We start from the raw sequence: 23,808 nt of genomic DNA, 5'->3' as shown, positions 1-23,808 counted from the left end.
GGTCAAGGCCAGTGTGTGTTGTGGAATACAGAACATGGCAGTTCTGGGTTGACATATATGCAGAAGTCACTAGCACCATTGACTATCTGACCTTGAATATCCTCAGGTTCTCTCTATATACTGATGAGTACAGAACTTCCAAAGAGCAGATCTAGCAAAGTCAAATCAGTGGAAGGAGACAACATAAAGAGCCTGTTGCAGGACGCAATAAGATATGAAACAGCTTGTACAATGCAATACTCAGATTTTTAACAAAAAAGTAGGTATTTACAAAACAAGACCCAAGTTGTGTTTCCACATCAAGCAAATCATTTTGCAAATTGATTGGTTCACTTTTCTTTGTGTAATTTTTTAAACTAAAATTTTGATTATAGTAATTGATTTATTGATTTTTTTTTAAACCATGACTTATGACTCCCATACTAATGTATCACTATCCAGAATATACGGGTGGAAGGCTTGGTTCAGGATGGTGAAATGCATCAGACATCAGCTCTCAGCCGGAGATCTCTTCCCGAAGTTCCTTGTTCCTGCGGACCTCTGTGGCATGCCTCTCCTGTGAGGATAATGGGACACATTTACAAAATGTAATGCTCATGTAGTTTCACTGCAGTGCACTGTGTTACCATAACATATTAGTGAAAATGGTGTGATGTGATCATTGCTTATTGACTGCTACACGGCAGCAGACATTACATCACCCTCTGCTGACATTAAGAAGTAAAATTGCATCGCAGGACTGAAGGAAGTCATCACAGAGAAAAGCAGGACAAAAACAAAAAAGAAAACTAAATGTCAGATAAAAAGAAATGACCTGAAACAAAGAATGATTAATAAAGTTATTTCAAAGGAAGAATCAAAACAGTTCAGTCATATTTAAGTAGCTGTTTGGCTTAATTATATTATTGGCAGTAGGATTGCTAATATTGCCAGTTGAAATATCTATCTATTACTTATTAAAAATAGTAGGTGGGTTACAAAATTCCATTTCAAAATACATCGAAGCTGGTCCTATAGATAATCCCACCTTAAAAGTGTCCACATTTACCTGCAATACCCAACAAGCCTTTTGATGGCACTGTGATAGGGGTTTTCAGTGTTGGGCTTTGCTATCATTACTATCACCATGATGCCTTATCTTCCAAACAAAACCTGGAGGATTAGTATCTGTTCAGAAAATGAAGGGGGGTAATTTTGACTTTGGGGTATAGTGTAACACGGGCGATATCTGATCAGTCGACCGTCATGCATCTCTCCCGAAAATGGAAATAAAAATCAGTCGAGATGTATAACAGGCGGCTCATCTGATATTGCCCGTTTTACACTATCGCCCAAAGTCAAAATTACCCCCAAGAGGCTTCTCTCATTTTCTAAAATCAGAGATGGGGGTGTGGCCAATTTTCAACTGCTGGCTGCCCGTTTCTTACCTGAAAATCAGGGCATGGGGCCATCTCAGCCGCCCCAATGACACCCAAGTCCCACCTGATGTAATTCTTAGGCGGGCCTGTAAATGGGTGAGCAGACATCCTCCTCAAAACAGGTGGGAGGCTGCATAAATATGCAAATCAGGGTTCTATGCCTGTTATAGGACCCTGGTTATAATTTTCAGGTATAAAAGGGTGGAGCTTGCGTTGCACCTGCTCCACCCATTTGTACCAGGCGTTGAGCAGTCTCAGCAGCATTCCTGAAATGGACTTCTAGAGTCCGCTCAGAAAGCAGCACAGGAAATTTGTAATTTTTATTTTGAAGTGAATATTGACACCGCTGTGTCAGCTAATGAGTTGAAGGCAAGGGCGGGACTTGTGGTTTTAATTTAGAGTCTCTGAACTCATAACCAAAACTATAGCAACAGAGTTTCCCGAGTACAGCAGGATTATTTCTCCAGCAAAATGCAGTGAGCGGAGAATAGTTACGTAATACAAATTATGTGTGTAAAATCAATCACAGCAGTGTGGTCTCTAAGCGTGATTGATCTGGGAATTACCCAATCATCTCATTCTGGCCGGGACTTGTGTCACTATATGCAACCTTTTTGTGGAGCCAGGAAGAGTAGGAATGCTTCTCCTGTGTCTATGAACCCACCCCCCCCCCCCCAACCCGGCCCACTGCTGGCCCGTATGAGGCCCCATTCCCAGGGTAACCACCCCCACCTCTAGATCTGACCTAAAAGATTCTCAGTGTGGGAGCTGGCTGCAGCGTCAGTCTAATGAGGCCCAGACCGAAAATGGTTTGGGCCTCCCAATGCTGGCAATGGGTGGGTGGCATGGTCACTCTGCCGAATTTGTGCCCATTTCAGGCAGCAGTTGAAGATCTGCTGTTTTGCCTCTCCCATTGTAGTGTTTGTGTTTATGTGGCAGTGCAGGGGTGTCTGGCATTTGTAAAAGAATAGGAATAGAATTAAGTCTTGAAGAATTTCTCTTGTTTAATCTCTGTGGGCACCTAATATTTTTGACAGTGCTATGTTCCAAAGTGTGGAAGGGGAAGGGATGCACTCACAGGTTGCTGATAGGAGCAAGTCCAAGTGCCATTTACCACACATCCTTTCTACCTCCATCTTGTTGTGCCTTCCAGACAACACAGTGACAGATGTAATAGGTTCACTCATGTCTGTCACACCAGCTAATATTGAGGGAGGTGGATTGGCTGGGTCACACATGCTTTGGAACAACTATGGCAAAATAAAGAACTAAAAAAAATACTTTCCAGAAGAATGAAGATATAATGACAAGATGTTTAAAATTATTTTTAAGAGAAGCCTTAAAATGACATACCACCTCCGCCCCTGTTTTGAAGACTGGCGATAGAATCCAGATACACTTTTGTATCAATTCTCCGGTCTTTCTCTTATCAGTGTCTTACTATTGTATCATGCTCCATCTAGTGGATATGCAGTAAACTGACAAACCTCAGCCAAGCGAGTTGAGTGCCGGCAGTCCAGGGACCTGTGGTTGTTGTGTCGTGGATCTTTGGCTTGAAGTCAGCTGTTCTGCCATGATATAGTTGCCAGACTGCATTTTGCTGGTCAATTTTTTTTATCATTTAAAATATGTCAGTTCCAATCCAGTAAATCATTCCCAGCATCTTCTGTCTCTGATCCAATCTGTTGCACAACCTCAAATGTGTTTTGATAGCAAATTGAATTTAATAATGAAAGCAAAGAAAAAGCCAGCAGCATTACAGGAAGGACAGCCCCATTTCTGGTGGCGCCACACAAGTTCCATCTTAAAGGAGTGCTGAAATGGGAATTTTTAGGTGGGCTTATACCTTACAGAAGCAAACACTCCATAAACTCAGTTTCCAAAGCCACCATGTTAGGAGTTGAGGGAGTTATTATTGGAACACATGCTATCTCCAGTGCAGCCCAAAGTATTGCAGTGTAACTTTCCTCGTTTTCTCCCCATTTGTCCTGAAGGTGCCAAATGATAATATGCAGTTTTACGGATGCTGATGGCTTTCCAGTACCACATATATATATTTATGGCCATTCTTTACACACTGGCCATGAAAATGAGTGTCAGTAGGTTAGTCAACCACAGGGGCATCATCAGGGGTCTGATCCAATCCTTACTTACACATTTATAGCAGAAAAAACTGGATAACAATCAGAAGCAAGAACCCTGGAGAGTTTTCCCTTCTATGCCACCTCTCTGACTCTGTAACCTCCCCCAGCCCTACAACCTTCCGAGATCTCTGCTTTCCTCCAATTCTTGCCTCTTGCGCATCCTCAATTTTGATTGTTCCACCATTGGCAGCCGAGCCTTCAGCTGCCTAGGTCCTAAGCTCCTGTGAAATGCCTTGGGACGTTTTACTATGTTAAAGGTGCTGTATAAATGCAAGTTGTTGTTGTTATGTACTCCCTCTACAGTTTATCACACACACACAACTGGTGATTATATGAAATAATTGCCTCACTAATTGTGATACTGCAGTTTGTTAGTTAGGAGAAATGGATTTAATACATGCATTTGATGTCTTGTTTTTGTGCTGGATTGGTACTGATCCTTCTTGTGCTGTTGTAATTAGTTGTTTAGGATAATTTCATTTGTTTCTCTGTACTAACGGCAAATACCGCAAGGAACCCATACCATTTTCCTGGAGGGGGCCTCAGTTTGTATGCAGGGCATGTTTACAGTAGTATTCCTGCTCCTGACTGGTTCACCACCGCTGGGAGGGATTAGCTAAAGCATTTAAATTGGCTGCAGACGATTAAAGGTCCAGAAGTGCTTGAATTGGAGCAAGAGAGAGAGAGAGATCAGAAACAGCAGAACAGGAAGCAGCATCAGGTGCCTCTGCAGTGGTAAAAGCACCCAGATGTTCAGAGAAATCTGTGGATGTCTCGTTGGCAGAGAAAAGGGCAAGGAGGGATTGGCTGGTAAGAGAGTGGTGCAGACAGTCAGTACCACCTCAACCACTCGACAAACAGCAACACAGTGCTGGAATTGGTTTTAAGACCTCACTAGGCTGGCCAACAGAAATCAAATTATGAGTATCCATTCACGTCCCAAAAGATTGCTTGAAGCATGAAGCACCAACACACCCACCCTGCTCTCATGGTGTACCTTAATCAATGGATAAATACTCGTAATGGACCTCACACCCCACACACACTTTCCCCGATTCCATCATTCCACAGTGCCATATCCCACTTTCTGAGACTAAGAGTGGTAGTGTTACAGTGAAAAATTAAGAGATTGATAAATAGCATGCATCTAAAAGCATTCTCAACATGGAATATTTGCAGACACCTGGGTGAAATTAAAGAGCCGATTTTAACTCGGGGTGGGAATCGGGGGTACCAGAGCCAAAGTGGGCAGCAAACTGCCTGGTCCCCCTGGAGTGTGAGGCCTGGGAGATTTTAACTCCCAGGCCTCGTTTTCATGCCACGACTCTGACTGCTGCCTGAAGCTGGCGGGAATGATGTCACTGCCAGTAAGCAGGAGTCAAAATTGGTGGGGACCACAGAAACTGTCTGCGGCAAGGTAAGTGAGGACTGGGGTGGTTGGCAAGTCTGCAATCCGCAGGGTTGGGGGGGGGGGGAAGTAAGCCAGGGGCAGGGGAGGCCCAAAGTATCCTTGTGGGGCCAAGAGAAGCAAGAGGGCTCCTCCTAACCAACAAGGAACCTTTAAACACTTTTTTTAAAAAAAGGATTTATATGGGCCCGGAATCTTGCTGTCGCCAGATTTTAACCTAGGGCCAGAGACTGTGTGGACCGTAGCCAGGACCGAGGTTAAAATGGCACTTGTGCATACCGATGACATAATCGGGAGGCCATTTAAATTACGCCCCTGCACCACTGCGGCAGGTGATCTTCCTGTACCTGAAGACAGCTACGTAAAAATGGTGGGGGTGAAATGCATCAGAAACGTGGCGCAAACTCCTACCGCCATCTCACCCCCACCCCCACCACACCGTTCCCAATGGGCGTGGGGTTAAAATCGGCCCCTAAATGTTGAGCCAATCAGTTGCCTTACTCAGTCTGTATTCTCCTTGCAAATGAAAAGGTCACCCACAATTAGCAGCAAAGAAGCACCATAGTAGGGGTGGGTGGGTGAGGGGCGAGGGGGGGAGAAGTGGCAACGATCAGGGCCTCAAACTATTCAACTCTTCGGCAGACACACAGGGGAGGCAGTGGGAGATTGGTAATGGTGTAGAATGCCTACAGTCCATAGAGTTGTTAATGTCTTCAGACCGTCCCCTTAATGTTAAGTCCTACCATCCATCATTGCTCAGTCACTTCTAAGTCATATGTGATACTCCATCTTGTGATAGTCCATCTTGTGATAGTCCATCTTGTGATAGTCCATCTTGTGATAGTCCATCTTGTGATAGTCCATCTTGCTAAACATATTCCCTCTGATATCCTTCCAGGTGCAGCACGCACTGAAGATGAAGGGTCTGGTGAGCAGCCTGGCAGCTCCATAGTAACTGCTCATCCTCACCGACTCCATCATGGCATCATACTTATTCCAGCACCAGGCCAGATATATTCACATAGGGATAGTGAGAGAGAGGATATATTACAGAGTGTGAATACTGGACCTGGGAGGGGAAGAGGAAGATCCAGCTGTATCTCCAGGGAGAAACAACTGCTTTTAGTTGAAGAGCCTAGAGACCCAGATCTCAGGGACCCGGTTTTCAAAAGCTAAATGATCATGGAACATCGATCCCATATTTGGGCTGTGGAGATAGTGGATAAGTTGGAGGAGTCCATTACCCATTATCTGCAACACTATGCTGGAAGTTCGCCAGTGCATGCAGACTCCCTGGAGAATATCACAATCTACGAGATGTCTGCGGTAACAAAATGTCAGGATGAAGTCCTGAGGGCAATTGTGGTTTCTAGAGTGGCTACAACTACCTCCATAGATTTCTTGTGAGACACACTTAACAGACCCACAGAACTGAACTTTGAAGACTTAATTGGAACTATTTGGTCTGTTCTCTAGCCAACCATTAGTCCACATGAATCTGTGCCCACTACCAGTGAGTTGCAAGGAGATGTCTCTGTCTCTCAGGATAGTGACACTGCTGTACCTTCCTTTCGGCCCCCTCTGATGCCAGCACAAGAGGGAGCTTTATGCTAGGGCCTTGCTACCCTTGCAAGTGCAAGAGAGGTACAACTGGAAGTGGGTCCTTTCTGTTACTGAGGGGCACCACATAGAACTAAGTGGTTAGGAGCACGTATTAGTAAAGAAGTAGGTGTAAAGGAAAGTTAAAGTTGTAGGAAGTAGAAGTAATCTTGTATGGCTTATTGAAATAAGTAGACCTGATTATTGTCAGCCAAAGTGTGTGATTGTGCATTATTACACTGCAGTATGTGACTCCTTGTTCTTTACCTTGTCCTTGTAATTTAGTGAAGGAATGAAAGAGCCAAAGATTTATTGCATTAGAGAATAGTGCTTAAAGTAGGATGAATGAAGGGGCTCTCTCAGTCTCTCATGGTCTAATATGAAAACCATGATTGATCTTTATTGGAAACATCTGGTCATCCTTTCCTGCCATTTTTCTTGAGCAACTAGCGATGGGTTTGTCAGAAGTTCTGTCTCCCCTCCCTGGCCAATCTCTACATGATCTGGTGAGGGAGGGCCTCTTCTTTCACCCACCTCATCATTATTACACAAACAACAAAAAATCGTCATCCGAATAAATTTCCAGAAACATGCAATAAAGATTTGCAACAGTGGCCTCCCTTATGTGGTATCCATCACATGGACACTGCTGTGCTGTTCTTACCGTCACTTGCATAGTGGCAGTATTTCCCAGTCTTGGGTTTGGCTGTTAAATGGGTGAAATTGTGGGGGCAGCTCGGCCACATCCGCTCATCCCCATTTGCATTTGGCAGAGTCGGCGGTAATGGTGAATGGTGGTTTTCTGGGTGAAAAATTCTGATGGCCATTTGTTGGGGCTGGATTGCAGTTGTATGGCACAAGCTCTATTTTTCTCTCTTTAACACCTCAAAGCCACCCGAAAACATGCGGTTTAGGAAAGGAAAATCCAGCCCCTCATCAGTTCTTTGGTACTCCACTAGGTGGCAAGAGGACCTGACATAAGATGGATCTGTACAATGCACAAAATCAGCACACATACTCAGAGCAACACAATGAGGAACACTCGGTACCAGAGGTGTCACTAGCTGAGACAGAGGTCTTATGACAGCGTAACTGATTAATTTTAATAGATCTTCCCAAATATTCTCTGTTAATACAAATACTACCAGCAGTAGGCAGACATCTCTTCCTCTCCCTGCCAGTTTTCCAGTTAGGATTGACAGACAGTCTGGGCTGGTTACTTTAGCCAATCACAGTTTTAAAACTTTCATGAGATTGTCATTCATCTGGATTCCGTAGTTGACCGCCACTGCAACCATCCATGGGTCTCTTTATTACTCTTATTTCTCAAACAATCTCCTTGCTGATCTCCCAAGCTCTACCCTACATAAACTCCAACTTATCCATAACTCTACCATTCGTATCCAATTCCGTACTCAGTCTCTACACCTGTCACCCCGATCCTTGCTGTCTTCCACTGTCTGCCCACCTCTTTAAAATCAACTTTAGAATCCTCATCTTCATTTTCAAATTTCTCCATGGCACGTTCCACCTACCTGTGCAATCTTCTCCAGCCTACATTCTAGCAAACACCCTGTATTCTTCTGCCTTTGGTTTGCAGCATATCTCCCCCTTCTTCTGCTCTACCATTGATGGAAGAGCTTTCAGCCTCTATGGCCCTGCACTTTTTTCTTAAACCAGTCTGTCTTGTCACCTCGCTCCCCACCGTCAAAATTCATGTCAAAATCTTCCACTTCAAACATGGCTTCAGTCACCAACCATAGTGTCTCTACCACTTTCGGCTCTGTTTCTTCCACTTTTCTGTAAAGTGCCTTGGGATGTCTGTTACGTGAAAGGTGCTATTAAATGGAAGTTGAATGAATAAATATGGACATGGAGCAGCATTGTATGAGGACACAATATGAAATGGATAAACCTCCTGAAATTTATGAACATATGCTATCAGTGATAATATCATTAAAAGGATTACACTGTTGTTAAAAGATTGTGAAGCTTTTTCAAACTGTAAAGTATTTGAGTTCAGATATGAGCAAAATTAGTAACAGATAGAGAATGGGATACAATGGGGATAATTTTCAACTTTTCACTCAGGCTATAATGTAGCGGAGTGGACTGCCCACCCGTTATACAACTCATCTCAATGGGATAAAAATCAGACGAGTTCTACAACAGGCAGCCGATCTGCTCCATTGCATTCCTGCCCAGGCCGTGAAGTCGAAAATGACCCTTCCCCACGAGTGAAAGTGAAAGTGTAGATGTAGACGACAACAATCAAATCCTTTGCTTGGTACTTACCCTCTCGCGGAGACGTTCCATAAGAGCAGCTAAGTGAGCCTCGCGGTTTTCCTTGTTCAGTTCCATCTTTATGATCAGTTTTTCCTCTGCAGTCCTGCTGAAATTATTATTCTCTTCCATGGCCTTTTGCAAGACCTCCCGCTCGTGCTCTCTCTTTTCTGCAAGCTGCTTCAGAACCTGGGCCTCCTGGGACTGCAGACAACAGAAAATATATGAGGCTTTTGCAGCACTGCTTGGCATGCTGTGTGCCATTGAAACAATCCTGCAAAGTGCTATAACAGATAGGATTCAGTTCTACTTTCCTCTTAAAAAGGTCAAACCATCTTTTATGTGTGTGACTTACTGAGTGATTTATTAAATATTCTGATTATATAGCTTGCTCTTGCAGAAACATCAGTGTATAGATTAATAAACGAGGGTTATTAGTTACAGCAGGACACTCAGAAGAGAAGCCGCATTAATCAGCAGAAGTGCAGCAAGCAAAAGACCTCTCAAGGGAACAACTGTTCCCTTAAAAAAATGAGAGAGGAAATAAAAGTGAATAAGCTAACAAATTCATCTCTAAGTAGACTGATTCAACTCCATCCAAAATTACAAGCTCATTAAAGAGATGGCCTTTTTATCAAAAGGCGTTTGGGGAAAACCCTTTTTCATCTGTTTACAAAGACAACGCGATGAGATAAATTTTCTCAAAATACACCATTTCATCACTTGGGAAGCAGTGGTCACAATGTAATTAGGTTCTTTGTAAGAATAGAAAAGGAAAAAGAAAAGTCAAAGCTTGATTGGTAAAAAGCAAATTATACTGAGATTAAAAAAAGGACCTTGTCTAGATTAAATGGAAGGAAAATTGACAAACTGAACAGCAATGGAAAATATTTAAACAGGAGATGGAAAGAGTAAAAATCAAGGATATTCTAATAAGGAAAAAAGGGGTGTGTTGAAGGCAGAGGTGAACAGGAAAATGGATAGAAGGAAAAAAATTAAAGACTATAGGAAAGCTGCAAAAAGGGAGATTATAAAGGCTAAGAATGAGAGAAAAACATAGACGGCAATAAAAAGGCTCTCTATAGGATAGTCAAGATAAAGATAGGACTGCTAAGAAACGAAAAGGGGGGGGGGGAGGTTTGTAGTAGAGAGTGAGGGAGTAGCAGAAATACTAAATAAATACTTTGGAGGCAAATTTCCTCAAAGATTCTCCCACTCATCTGCTGTAACTTCGGTGGAAGAGCCACGGAAACTCCAGGAAAATGGCGTAAACACCGTCCAATAAGATAACCCCCTTCAGAAAAGGAGACAGGGATAAGTTGGGAAATTATAGGCCAGTTCTTACTTCAGTTGTTGGCAAACTCCTAGGCTGGGATTTTCTGCTTCAGTGCTCCTGGTAGGAAAATTATGGACTGGGGGTACAGATTTTTTTTAATGCTATATCTAACCCATGCTAGCCATGATTTAGAAGTATCATTTTCACATCGTTCACCTGACGAAGGGGGAAGCCTCCGAAAGCTTGTGAATTTAAAATAAAATTGCTGGACTATAACTTGGTGTTGTAAAATTGTTTACAATTGTCAACCCCAGTCCATCACCGGCATCTCCACATTAGAAGTACTTGACTAAGCAGAATTGAGTAGAGGGAACTTTATTCTCCATCTAACCTGTGTTGCATGGTACATGGGGCCTGTGATGCTAACAAGTAGTTTGATTAGCAATGCTGTGGCATTGATAATTGGTTTGACAGTCCCAGTACCCAAGTGTTCTGGTTCTTTTTGTTTATAAAACAGACTAGTAGATCTCGTGTGCCATTCCTCATGCTGAGTCAGAGGTTTTATAAGAACAGTGGTGTTATGTAAAGTAGTATTAGCAGGTCCATGACTTATCCGCATTGGAGGGGGCCCTGGGATGTGGCAATACTGGGATGTGGTCTCAGGGTCTAGAAGTACTTTGAGATGGGCTTCCAGGGTTTGAGAGCACATGGAGGGAATTCCCAAGGTTCCAGAAATATTATGGTATGTATGTTCATTTGTTTGTATTGGAGAGGGAGATTCTCGGAATATTGACTAACTTGGTTGAGTTCTTTGATGAAGCAACGGAGAGGGTTGATGAGGGTAGTGTGGTTGATGTTGTGTATACGTACATTCAAAAGGCATTTGATAAAGTACCACATAATAGACTTGTTAGCAAAATTAAAGCCCATGGGATTAAAGAGACAGTGGCAGCGTGGATACAAAATTGGCTAAGGGACAGAAAGCAGAGAGCAGTGGTGAACAGTTGTTTTTCAGACTAGAGGAAGTATACAGTGATGTTCCCCAGGGGTTGATATTAGGACCATTGCTTTTTTTGATATATATTAATGACCTGGACTTGGGTATAGAGGGTATAATTTCAAAGTTTGCAGATGATACGAAACTCAGAAATGTAGCAAACAATGTGGAGGATAGTAACAGACTTCAGGAGGACATAGACAGACTGGTGAAATGGGCAATCACATGGCGGATGAAATTTAACGCAGAGAAGTGTGCAGTGATACATTTTGGTAGGAAGAATGAGGAGAGGCAATATAAATGGTACAATTTTAAAGGGAGTGCAGGATTAGAGAGACCTGGAGGTGTATGTACACAAATCTTTGAAGGTGGCAGGACAAGTTGAGAAGGTTGTTAAAAAAGCATATGGGATCCTGGCTTTATTAATAGAGGCATAGAGTACAAAAGCAAGGAAGTTATGCTAAACCTTTATAAAGCACTGGTTAGGTCTCAGCTGGAGTATTGTGTGCAATTCTGGGCACCACACTTTAGGAAGGATGTCAAGTCCTTAGAGAGGGTGCAAAAGAGATTTACTAGAATGGTACCATGGATGAGGGAATTCAGTTATGTGGAGAGACTGGAGAAGCTGGGGTTGTTCTCCTTAGAACAGAGAAGGTTAAGGGGAGATTTGATAGAGGTGTTCAAAATCATCAATGGTTTTGACAGAGTAAATAAAGAGAAACTGATTCTAGTGGCAGAAGGGTCGGTAACCAGAGGACACAGATTTAAGGTGATTGGCAAAAAAGCCAGAGGCGACATGAGGAAACATTTTTTACGCAGCGAGTCATGATGATCTGGAATGCACTGCCTGAAAGGGTGGTGGAAGCAGATTCTATGGTAACTTTCAAAGGGGAATTGGATAAATACTTGAAGGGAAAACATTTACAGGGCAATGGGGAAAGAGCAGGGGAATGGGACTAATTGGATAGCTCTTTCAAAGAACCGGTACAGGCATGATGGGCTGAATGGCCTCCTCCTGTGTAGTACCATACTATGGTACAATGATGCTATTAGGGCAGGTCCTTGGACCTGGAATTGCTGGGAGAGGGGTCCAGGAGGCATTGCGGATGGAATTTTCAAGATCTAGGAGCTTTGGGGATGGTAATGAGATTAGGGAGTGCTGGGAATGTTACCTAGATGTTTTAAGCACTGAGGAATGTGTGTTGCAGGATCTAGGAGTAAGGGAGGGGGGATTGGAAGTCCGAGGAGAGAGATGTTGAGCTCTAGCAGGACTCAGAAGAGGGTTTTGGAGCTTGCTGGGATGTGGCAGTATTGGGTGGAGCAGGGACTAACACCTTTGTTGTGGAGAGGAACCCAGGAAAATGGTACCCATACTGCTGAAGGCCCTTTTTGAACCATCGGGCCCTCACCCTCCACAGGTTCCTTCAGGTCAAACCCCCATGACCATTTTCTCATCGTTAACCAGTTCCTATCTTTAAGTACTTGCCTTTAACACTTGAGCATAAATTTTCTGCTTGTTAAAATTAATGGACAGAAAATTTTGGCCCCAGGGTGCACAATTTCCTGATATGCACTCCTGGTGTGTACCAACAGCACACTACTCGTGAGTTTGCTGATTTATATAGATTTTAACAAAAATTATCTCATAAAACACTGAAAATGCATTGCTTATGCAGTTTCCAAGTTTTAAGCCTGAAAATGGTTCAGGAGAGATTTTTTAAATTCAATATATACATCCAAGAGTGATGATTGACTAAAAAAATCCATTCTCTATAAACAATCTCTGATTTATTTTCTAACCATCAACAAAAACCTGTGATTAGCTGTTGTCATTCCTACTGCTGTTTCTCAGGTGATACCATTGTTTATGTTCAGATGTATTGCCTCTTCTTCTGTGAGGAGTTCATAATAGGAAACCACAATTGTAATGTAGTATAAATTCATCATTTGCTCAAAGTAAAGGTTTTAAAAATTCAGTTTCTTTCAAAGTCTCTTTCAAAATCTTTTGGAAAACAACAGAAATGTTCAAATCCTCACAAGAAGTGGGAACACACCCTTCAACTCCTATTGATACACAGGCTGGGAAATTCTGCAAACTCTACATGCTCAGTAGTAATTGAAAGCTGTCTCTTAATTGTTGTGGGGTAAAAATATTCAGTCAAATCCAGGCTTTTGAGACAGGCTGAGGCCTTCAAGACATTAAAAGATACAAAAGACAATTCCGTGGATAAATGCAATCATATTATTGAAAATATTACATTTTTTATTTTGTTTAAACACTTATTGAGAATATTAGAGATTTCATTTGCTGAGAAAAAAAGGATGCTGAAAAAAAAATTGCAGAAAGCATTTTGAGGAACTTATGGCAACTCAGTGGCCAGACTGCACAATCTCAGGATAATATATTCAAACTATAAAATAGCAGTTATTGTACATCATATTGTGTGACACCTTCAACATTGAAAATACCCGTCACAGTGTGACCTATGGAAATAACCACTACAACAGGTTCTTACAATGTGTTTTCAATGAAACTCATTGCCTCATAATTTAATATATAGTAGATGATAAATTCCAAGCATCAAATGTTACCTACTCTGCATGTATCTCATCTCACTGTTTATGACAATATATAGGGTAGATTTTGCAAATTTATGCTTCTAGCAAAGAGATTCACGTGTTGGGAATTAATATTGGAATTCAGCCAAAGCTGGCACATTCTGCAAAATTCTCCAGCCATGTGGAACATGCTAACCTCTGTGCTCCTGGTGCATGGAGGATTCATAAAAACTATCCTTATCTGTCCTTATAGGACTAAGAAAGAATCCTCATGCTGCAGTTAGTGACTGTGTTAAGTATTCCCATATTCAATGACAATACTCACAGTAAAACTTCAAGGGGTAGATTTTACCATCTTTAGTCTTTACCGTCATTTTTAATGGAAGGAGAATCAGGTGGGTTCTGCTCTCCACCAGGTTTTCCTTTCTGCGCTCCGTCCAGGAGATGCTTAACATCCTAGCGGTAAAGGTGAAAATCTACCCTCAGGTGTTCTAAAGTCTACAATATAACCAAATTTAGGGCCTCAAAGTACTTGATGCAGTCATCAGGAGCACTGTAGTGTGGGGGTTCTACAGTAATATTGTTTTATGTGGTTCTATTAATCAAGGAGCCATGAATAATATATGTTACAATTAGAAGAAATGTATCCTTATAAACAATATATGTTACAGTGAGGGATACTGTATCCTTATAAATATTATACGATGCAGTATTATATCCTTCACCCATTCAACCTTGCTCTTTAAAAACTGAGACTGATAAATTATGTGTTAAGTTATCAATTTGTCATCATCATTTACATAATAAATGCGATGTGCAGCATTACCGACAGGGCTAGATCTATTTGCATGTATTCATTAAAGCTAAGCATGACAAAAGCAGTTGTTACGATGTACTTACCTAATGTGACAAATTAGAATGAAAACATCGTAATAATTGTGAACTTGACCTAATAAGGTAATTGCATTTGCTGTAATGTTCTGCTGGTGTATTATTCATCCCTCTTGACTTCTGGATATGGATATTTTTTATGTGGTACAAATCAGGCAAATGGAAACTCTGCCTATGTGGATTTCTCAGTAGTTTGTTTTATAAACCTTTATAAAGGGTGATAGAATTCTGCATATTTCAGGCAATTGATTGACCAAAATAAATTCAAACTGTACGTGACATGAGATTCAGGGCGAGAAGAACGGAGCCAAAGTTATGTTATAGTAAGAGGTGTATTATACATCGAGTGCTTTATGATTTCTATTAAAGAGAGAGCCATGATAAACATGTAGATTTGCAAAGGTGGCAGGATATCACTTGGTCTCATCTTCCTTGGGTTAGGGAGGAGAAAAATAGGCCAAATTTTCAGTCCTGATTGCTATCCAATGAACCCTGCCAGAAAGCAGATACATGAGGATACCAGGGAAGATCAAGATTGGAGTTGGCTTCAGTTGTTGAATAGACTGCCAAAACTCAGGGCTCGAATTTAGCAGGCCTGCGGGTTCCCAGCGGGTGGTCCTCCGGGAGCGTGGAAAACGCGGACGGCTAATTGTGTGCGTCCCCCACGCGATCGCGGGATAATTGGACCCATTAAGCCCTGCTTCCGGGTTCTCCGCTCCCCAGCTGCGTGCCGGCCGGCTGCGCATGCGCAGTACCGTCGACGCGATGTAGGAGCTCCAGTTAAAGGGGCAGTCTCCCAAAGCCCCTCCTGCTGCAAGCAAGAGGTCTGGGAGAATGGCTCAACAAAGGGGAAAGGCTGCGCCCCGTTTTTCAGATCTGGCACTGCAGCTGATGCTGGAGGGCATGAGGAGGAGGAGGGAAACACTCTTCCCAGAAGATGGGCGCAAGTTCCCTGCCGCCGCAACCAGGAAGGCATGGGCAGAGGTGGCGGCGGAGGTGAGCAGCAGGGGCAACACCCCAAGGACTTGGGAGCAGTGCCGCAAGCGCTTCAATGACCTGACTAGGTCTGGCAAGGTGAGTACACCAACGCACCCTCCCACATCCCGTCCCCACCATCACGCCAAGCAGATCACAACCCCTCCTGCACAGCCACCACTGCGCTCCATCAGCAATCCTCACAGCCACTCATTCACCATCCTCGCCGTGCACGCAAGTACCCACCATCCCTGACCCCACCCGAACACTACCACACACCCCAATCCCCATGCAATGGGATGGGCACGTGGCCCACGCTTCCTCCCATCCGTTCCGCGCCACGCTCAACCCAACCACACCGATGCTCGATGCGTCTCACGATGCAAGACGCACCCACTCACACATCTGTGTTTTGCCTTCACAGGAGAAGAGAAGCAAGAACAATAGGGAAAGGGCACGCACCGGAGGTGGGCCGCCGCAAGTGGTGGAGCTCACCGACGCAGAGGTGGAGGCGCTCGACCTCGCCCGCACGCGACATTGCCTGTCGGTGGCCGATGGCGAGTGTGTCGCTGCCGAAACGGCCGGTAAGGGAAAGCTGACACTCAACACCCATGATCGCGAGTTACCGTCTCATCACCTGCCATCAGGCGCACTGTCAAGTTGGTCCACATGCCTCAAAGTGCCCTCTGTTCTCTTGCAGGTCCGTCTTTGGGTCAAGCGAGCGTGGAGGGCGATTCCTCAGAGGACATGGCGGTCTCTGAGGGTGCATCGTCACATCAGAGCCAACCATCCACCAGCGCAGAGACACGCACCTCGGTGGGTCCCCCTCGCCAACTAGTTGGGGTAGCACTTGGTGAGTCACTGCGCACGAGTGAGCATGAGCAGACCCTGGTGGCAGGGACAGCCGCGGAGGGTCCGCGACGGAGGGAGCACTCATCTCCAGGCTCTGCTCAGCCGGACCCAGATGCTGAACCCAGGGGGCCACCAGTGAAAAGGAGAGTCGTCGAGGGCCACCAGCTAATTGCTGAGGTACTGGCAGAGGTGCCGCGCGCATTGTCCACAATAGCGCAGGCGATGGAGGAGTCCACCTCCTGCTTGTGGGCATTGGTGGCGCAGGCACAGGAGGGTACCGGCGACACAGTGTCGCGGGTAGGTGCGGGACTGTCTGCGGTGGAGGACAGGCTGGCCTCCCTCGAGCGTCACGCACAGCTCCACTTCGAGTCCTTGCAGGCCCTGACAACGTCTGTACGGATTCAGGGTGAGCAACATTCCGACGCCACCAACAGGCTGAGGGATACACTAGGGGTGGCCTTGCAAGGCCTCACACATGCCATCCAAACTGCCGTCCAGCAGGGTGGAAGGGGTGATGTGGGCCGAGGCCAAGAGAGGGATGATGGTGACCGGGGACATGGAAGCGGGGACGCCTCTCAAGGCGTCCCCACGTCCCACCCGTCGCCCACCTCTCAACCAGTACCCGCAATGGTGCCTCCTCTCCAGGTGGCCGAGTCTGCCCCTGCCCCGGTGCAGGAGGAGCAGTCTGTGGAGGTGCCCTCACGGGCACCGAAACCCAGGGGCCATCCGCCAAAAGCATCTACCCGGTCAAGGCAAGAAGACGAGCAACCTGCCACTACCTCTGCTGGAGCCACAGGGGTAGCACCACGTAGGGGTTCCCGGAGAAGAATTGCAAAGGCCTTATAATCACAAAGGGAATACACCAGGGTGTTTATTATTTTGTACTTTGTTTCTTATATAATGTCACATTCCAGATATTAAATAGTCTATTCTCACCACTCCTGCCACCTCTCGTCCATTCTTCCGCGGCTTGTGCAGTAGTTGCATTCCGTGGAGGCCATCATGACGGCGAACACCTGCTGCCACCCATTGGGCACACTGCTGTGGGTGCAGGATTACTGGCAGCACTCTTCAGTGGAGGGGGCTGGTATGGCCGCTCGCATGTGCAGGTGAGGAGATGCGAGCGCCTCGCAGTGTCTGACTCTAGGAGAACCGTTGACGTATGAGTGCGTCCCTGGCCCGGCGACCATCCCGGTGAGTCGCGGCTCGGCGCATGGGTCGTCCAACATCCTCTGGCGCGTCCTCCTCCTCCGCCTCCTCCTCCTCCGCCTCCTCCTCCTCCTCCTCCTCGCCTTCCTCAATATGGGTGGCGGGTGTGGATGGGGCCTCCTCCAGCGGCACCCCTCTCTGTTGGGCCATGTTGTGCAGGGCACAGCAGACAACTATGATTCGTCCCACTCTGAATGGTGTGTATTGCAGCGCTCCCCCAGAACGATCAAGGCACCTGAAGCGCATCTTGAGAAGCCCTATGGTCTGCTCAATTGTAGACCTGGTAGCAGTGTGGCTGTCATTGTACCGACGCTCCGGCTCGGTGATGGGGTTCCTCAGAGGTGTCATGATTGTCGCCGAGGAGCCAGCCGTTGCCGGCGTTGGGTGCCTGCAGGATGGGCGGGACGGCGGACTCCCTGAGGACGAAGGCATCGTGGCAGCTGCCGGGGTATCTGGCGCACACGTGTAGGAATCTCTGGCGGTGGTCACAGATGAGCTGGGCGTTCATGGAGTGATACCCCTTCCTGTTGATGAACAGCCCTGGCTCATGCGGAGGTGCCCGTATTGCGATGTGGGTGCAGTCGATTACACCCTGCACCCGTGGGAAGCCGGCCATGGCATGGAATCCAACCGCCCTCTCCATCTGGCTGCGCTCGTCCATGGCGAAGTTGATGTAGTGGGAGGCCCTGCGGAACAACCCATCGGTGACCTGCCTTATGCACTTGTGTGCAGAGGACTGACAGACCCCGGTGATGTCCCTGGTGGCACCCTGGAAGGAACCGGATGCGAAGAAGTTGAGGGCAGTGGTGACTTTGACGGCGACAGGTAAGAAGATGCTGCTTGGACCATCAGGGAGCAGCTCGTCGTTAAGGAGGCTGCAGATGTCGGCGACTACCTGGCGATTGACTCTGAGCCGACGTATGCACTGCTCCTCGGAGAGGTCCATGAAGCTGAGCCTCGCTCTGTACACCCTGTGCGGAGGGTAGTGCCTCCTGCGACGCATCTCTCTCTGCGGTTGCCCTCCCTCCTGCTGTGCAGGTGGGTGTGCCGCAGCACCGTGTTGGGGGGCCCCACCTCTCCGAGGCGGACGGCGTGGACTGCGAGGCTGCTGGGGCTGGTCATCCTGTTCGTCCTCCGACGATGTCAACGCACCACCCATCTGGCAGGTGTTGGTCTGAGGGGTTGTGCAGGGTAGGTGGGTGGGTCCTCGGACTGGGGCTGCGGTTTCGTGTCGGTCTGTCCTCTGGCTTGGCGGGGGTTGGTGGAGGGCAGGGGTTGCCCTATGTGACGCGGTGGCCTCCTGCGTGGGTGAGGGCTCTCCCCCGTGGAGCGCACCTTGGCACCTGCCACAGGCTGCTGGCTGCAACACGCCTGGTTTGAAGGGTACTGTTTCCCCCAGTGTGGGAAACTGACTGCGTTGAACCTAAAATCCCACACTTCCTCTTTTGACAGCTGCTTCAGCTCATTAACTGACCACAACGAGCAAGTTAAGTGCTCTCAAGTGGAACCCCGCTGGCTTTAATTGCCTGCGGGATTCCCACCAGTGGGGCTTTCGCGCGCAGCCCCGCACGTCAGTGCGGTACCCGGAAGTGGCCGGGATTTCGTCCGAATCCGGTCACGTGATCGGAGATCGGGATTTTCGGGGCCCCCCCGCTGGAAACCCGCAGGTAACCCGACCCTAAAATCGAGCCCTCAGTGTCTGGGCTTACAGATGAATAAAAAAAGGACTTAACATTTATTGTTATTATTAAGGCTTGTAAGTGAAGTTAGTTTGGATAGCCTCAATGCAGTTCCCAGGAATACAAATACACAGCATAAAACTATACCTAATTTGGCACTAATTGGTACTATTTGAGCAGTTTCGGTCAGAGGGGGTAATTTTAAGCTTACCCACCCAGCAAGAACAGGGTGGGTTCAGGTCGGACACCCATTTTACACCTCGCCCGATTGCACATTCCATTGAAGTCAGTAGAGTTTGAAACGATGAGGTCTATTTCGCAGAGGCACTACAACAAGTAAATGGAATAGTGGCTTTAGTAGCATTGTGCTGTCCTCAATGGATTGCACCAAAGTTGTTGCCACTGGCTTATTTTGATCCTGGTTTATGACTTTAATTAACAGTGAACTTGCTTTAAATGCTACAAATATTGAAAGTTTGGCCTCATCTCTTTGGGAATATAATAAAACTGCTTCTGCTATTAAAACTATTTATAAGGCACATCATGAATGTGTCGCACAGACTCTTTCTCAGTCATTATTGTTACTGCATTGGGCCCCCAGCAACATACTTTAATTTATGAGTTTGGTTTCATTTTTTTATTGTTATGTGTGATGCATGGTCCAATAACACGTCGCTCTCAGTCAAAATATTACTGTGAAATCATTATATACAATAATAGTCCCAGGATTAGTGTTATACATCGATGCTTAATGGAAATTGGTATTTTTTGTTCCTAAATTCACAATGATCATAGGCATTATGCAATGATGAATAGGCCTGCATTGTTCATAAGTTAGTGATGGGTAAGGCTAAAGGCAAGCTCTGAATGGTTGAGAACTCATTTCACTGAGACTCAGGTTTTTTCCCTGGGTTGTGTTGAAGTTTCTTTTGATTTAGTGGCCTCACGTACCAAAAGAAATTGAATTAAAATTTTTTAATGAAGATTTAAAAGACAACCAGAAAACACTATAATCTGATGGCAGTAATCGACTGAAAGGCATGCGATCGGTACAGGCCCCCTCTTGCCTGCATACACAGTACATATCAATTTATCTTCCAGCACCTGCATCATGTACCTTAAATGAATTCTGTAGGCTTTATTGAAAAATGTCAGTCTGACAGTTCCTGATATTATTGATAAGTTATACTTTTAAATAACATCATGATTGGTGTGGTCAAAAATTTGTGTTAATCCAGAATTTCATTTTTTCACATTCTTTCCCCTCTTTTCTCCTGAAGGCGATACCTCATGTTAGGGTACGATTTCAAATTGCCATTGGCTATTCAGCACCTCCCCCAAATAACCATTCTTCATGTGGGAATCTGGATAATGAACATTGGTGAACTTTCAAACATTGGAACCATGATAGTTCTGTTCAATCCCGTCCTCACCTGACATCCACATATGCATATTTGGCCAATTGCAACATTTCCACTACCAGCTGGCTGAGATTAGCTAACTCAGCACTGACCAGGGATTGAACTCCAAATTGTATGGCCCTGTACCACATTGAGTCAGCAAGGGAGCCCCTTCATTTTTTTTGAGAGTTAAATTATATTTGGTACTATCCAAAACATTATTTTTACCTTCCTCCTGTCTTCAGCAGCCTCAAGCTTCTTCTGGATCTCATCCAAAGAGAGGTCCTTCTTCTTCGGAGGTGACAGAGGGCGGTCCAGTACTGGCGCCGCTTCTGGAGAAGGTGGCTTTAAGATCACCTCAAAGGACTGACCTGAGGCACGCTTGTTGATTTGTTTAACTTCCATGTCTGAAGAATAATGCATGTAATATAAACACTTGTACATACATTTTACAAGAGAACTATTTTGTATCAAATTATTGCATCGATTGAAAACAACCATTTAAGTACAATGATTCGTTATTGTGAGCAATACATTTACTGTCCTCTTAACTAGGATGAAAATACTGAGACCTCAATCTGCACGTCACCTCAACTCACCTGCCCCAGTTAGATGCACTTCATCTGAGCCAGCTGAGGAAGAGTTGACATTTTATTTTCTATTAGCTGATTATGGAACTGCATTGACTTCATTTGTGGCCTACTCTTCCTTTTGCCTGGAACTGGATGCATGGCAGCAAAGGCCCATTGAAAGGGAGAAAGTAGGTTGAAAGAATAAGCGGAATAGGCTACATTTTAACCTCTAATTGTTTTTGGTTTGAGGTCTTGTAACTCTCATGAGATTCTTTTGATCAGCAAGTTTGGTCTCTGATTTTTGCCATTTATTTCACTCCTCTGAAAGTAAAATCCTCTGATACCTCACCCAGGGGGACATTCAGCAAAATGTATTTTTTTAATCACTGAGCTCTAGCAATAATAAAGGCCCTGAAAATTCGTAGGGCAGGGCATCTTAGTGTAAGTGCCGAGATGCGCCTGTATGGGACCTTATGCTGACCGAACTAAAGGTCTTAGGATTGGGGCAGGTCCCATTATTTGCATAGACATGGTGGCACATCTGAGCACCTCGCAACATTCAGTGTAAGTGCCCAGGGCTGGGTGATCATTGCCCTTTTTACATAACCCCAAGATTACCCTCTTCCAGTGCATTAATATGGCTCATACTGCAGTTGCAGGCCCAGCTCTGTGGCCCCAGGAAAGCCCCAGAAATCCTGGGGCTATGTAAAAGGGGCAGAGACCTGCTAAAACGGGCTCTACCCCTTGACCTTTGCACCCAGAGAAATGGGCATTCCCTGCGGGAAATAGACCCTTATGACTCTATGCATAATAGGCAGAATGAATAGCAAACAACAAAATGTCACCATCTGAATTGGGTGAAACTTCAATTTAGTTCCCAGTTTATCCAGATAAGCCCAAATTGCTTCAACACTTTTTTGTTTCAGTTTAGATTTGTCAGGTTTTACCACATAGTTAAACTGAAAAGAGAAGGTGCTATTTTAGGACAGCTGTTATCTATACTGATTTAATTTTTGAGAGCAAGTTAATTAGCAGAACAACAGTCCCTATAAGGAAGCCAAAATGGACCCATCTGAACTACCATGACAAACTTAAAATGTATCCCTGTTACTGTAATAGGATCTGTCAGCTCTTTTTAATTGTTATGAGAAACTGTTTTCTGTTACATTGGTTGAACCATACAGAGATTTATTTAATCATTAAGAATGACTCACCATCATAATTATAGAATGTGGCAGCATGTGGTTCAGAATAGAAGCAGGAACATATCAGAGAGAGCATAGAGAGCTCCTTCATTTTCTCCTTGTAGGCTGAAATAAGACAAAAGCATAAAGTTGTATTTTTGCAAGATCAACTTTCAGTCTCCTTACACAATGTTACACGGGTAGCTGTCAGGAATTACAAATGAAACACAGTGGAACCCAGTGAGGAAGGACAGCCTGAAACAAAATTGTAATTCAGAATCAGCAGGAATGGCTATAGCAGCAGTAATGGGCTAGATACTGACTCAGTAAGAACTTGTTTATAATACATTTTCATTTAAAAGTGGATTTTGCTGAAAATAATTTATATCCTGTGTTTTTATTTATTTTTAAAAAATATTTTAGGCAGAATAGTTCAGTTCAACTGAAGCTACCAGTTTATAATGATTGTAAACAATTTTACAACACCAAGTTATAGTCCAGCAATTTTATTTTAAATTCACAAGCTTTCGGAGATTTTCTCCTTCCTCAGGTAAATGTTTGTAATGAATAAGATGAATAATGAATAAGTTAATGAATAATGAATAAGTTTATAATGAATAAGATCAGAAAGGAATGAAAAATGTGTAGATAAGATGGAGCACAGTCATCGGGATCTGTGTGACAGCAACTCAGGGACAACTTTTTTTCTAACTTCCCTCCCTGAATTGTGGGGAAGCATTTGGCCTCCTAATGCCACCTCTCCATGGTGACATGGGCATCATCATCATTGCCAACTCTCCATGGTAACATCACATCATGCTGGAATGCACTGGTACTGCAACATGCTCTGGCACTGCCTCACCCTTATCACCACTCGGTTTAAACGCTGATGGAGATGACTTTTGATACTAAAGGTCATAAGGCATTACAGAACGGAAAAAGGGATGAAGACCCATAATGCTAGATCTTGGAGGCTACGGGCAGGTGAAAGTAGGAGATTCATTATAATAAATAAATGTTGCTTGAGTACTGTTATGACATCTCCTGGAGAAAGATGCCACTTTTGCTGGATATCCTGATCCTCTACCCCTGCCCTCACAGATGCTATAACATTCTGTATGTGTCAATAAATATTTTATCCATAAATTCATTTAAGAACCATTCAAACCAAATTCCGCCTTAGAAAGCAGTGCAATATGAAAAGTTTCTCTCTATACAATTTAATTTTGTAGAGGAATAATTACTGCAAATGGTAATTCTTGGTGTCCTGGAGTTTTCAGAGATTCTGGTGGTAATCCATTAGAAGATCAATAACTACAAAGTTTTGTATAATACATGAATATTGATTTTTTTTGCTAAAAT

At 44.7% G+C, this 23,808-nt stretch overlaps 1 protein-coding gene and 1 long non-coding RNA gene across 2 annotated transcripts in view; one reads left to right on the top strand and one right to left on the bottom strand.

Annotated features, from left to right (window-relative positions):
- LOC137306721 (uncharacterized) overlaps positions 1-819 on the top strand; it is a 29,700-nt gene extending 28,881 nt beyond the window's left edge. The window contains exons 3-4 of the long non-coding RNA XR_010958923.1: positions 107-259; positions 442-819. This is a non-coding gene — a long non-coding RNA (uncharacterized lncRNA). The remainder of the gene's footprint in view (positions 1-106; positions 260-441) is intronic.
- Positions 288-22,573, bottom strand: stmn2b (stathmin 2b). Its single transcript, XM_067976076.1, has 4 exons — positions 22,477-22,573; positions 20,919-21,097; positions 8,865-9,056; positions 288-556 (listed from the first exon to the last, which is right to left on the bottom strand). The coding sequence occupies exons 1-4, from the start codon at positions 22,556-22,558 to the stop codon at positions 497-499; spliced, it is 513 nt and encodes a 170-aa protein (XP_067832177.1). The 5' UTR covers positions 22,559-22,573; the 3' UTR covers positions 288-496.
- Between the last annotated feature and the right edge of the window lie 1,235 nt (positions 22,574-23,808).

The sequence above is a fragment of the Heptranchias perlo genome, chromosome 3, assembly GCF_035084215.1.
Source record: "Heptranchias perlo isolate sHepPer1 chromosome 3, sHepPer1.hap1, whole genome shotgun sequence".
Classification (NCBI taxonomy): Eukaryota; Metazoa; Chordata; class Chondrichthyes; order Hexanchiformes; family Hexanchidae; genus Heptranchias; species Heptranchias perlo.
Note: the sequence above shows the minus strand (reverse complement) of the source record. Positions and strands in the feature narration are given on the sequence as shown.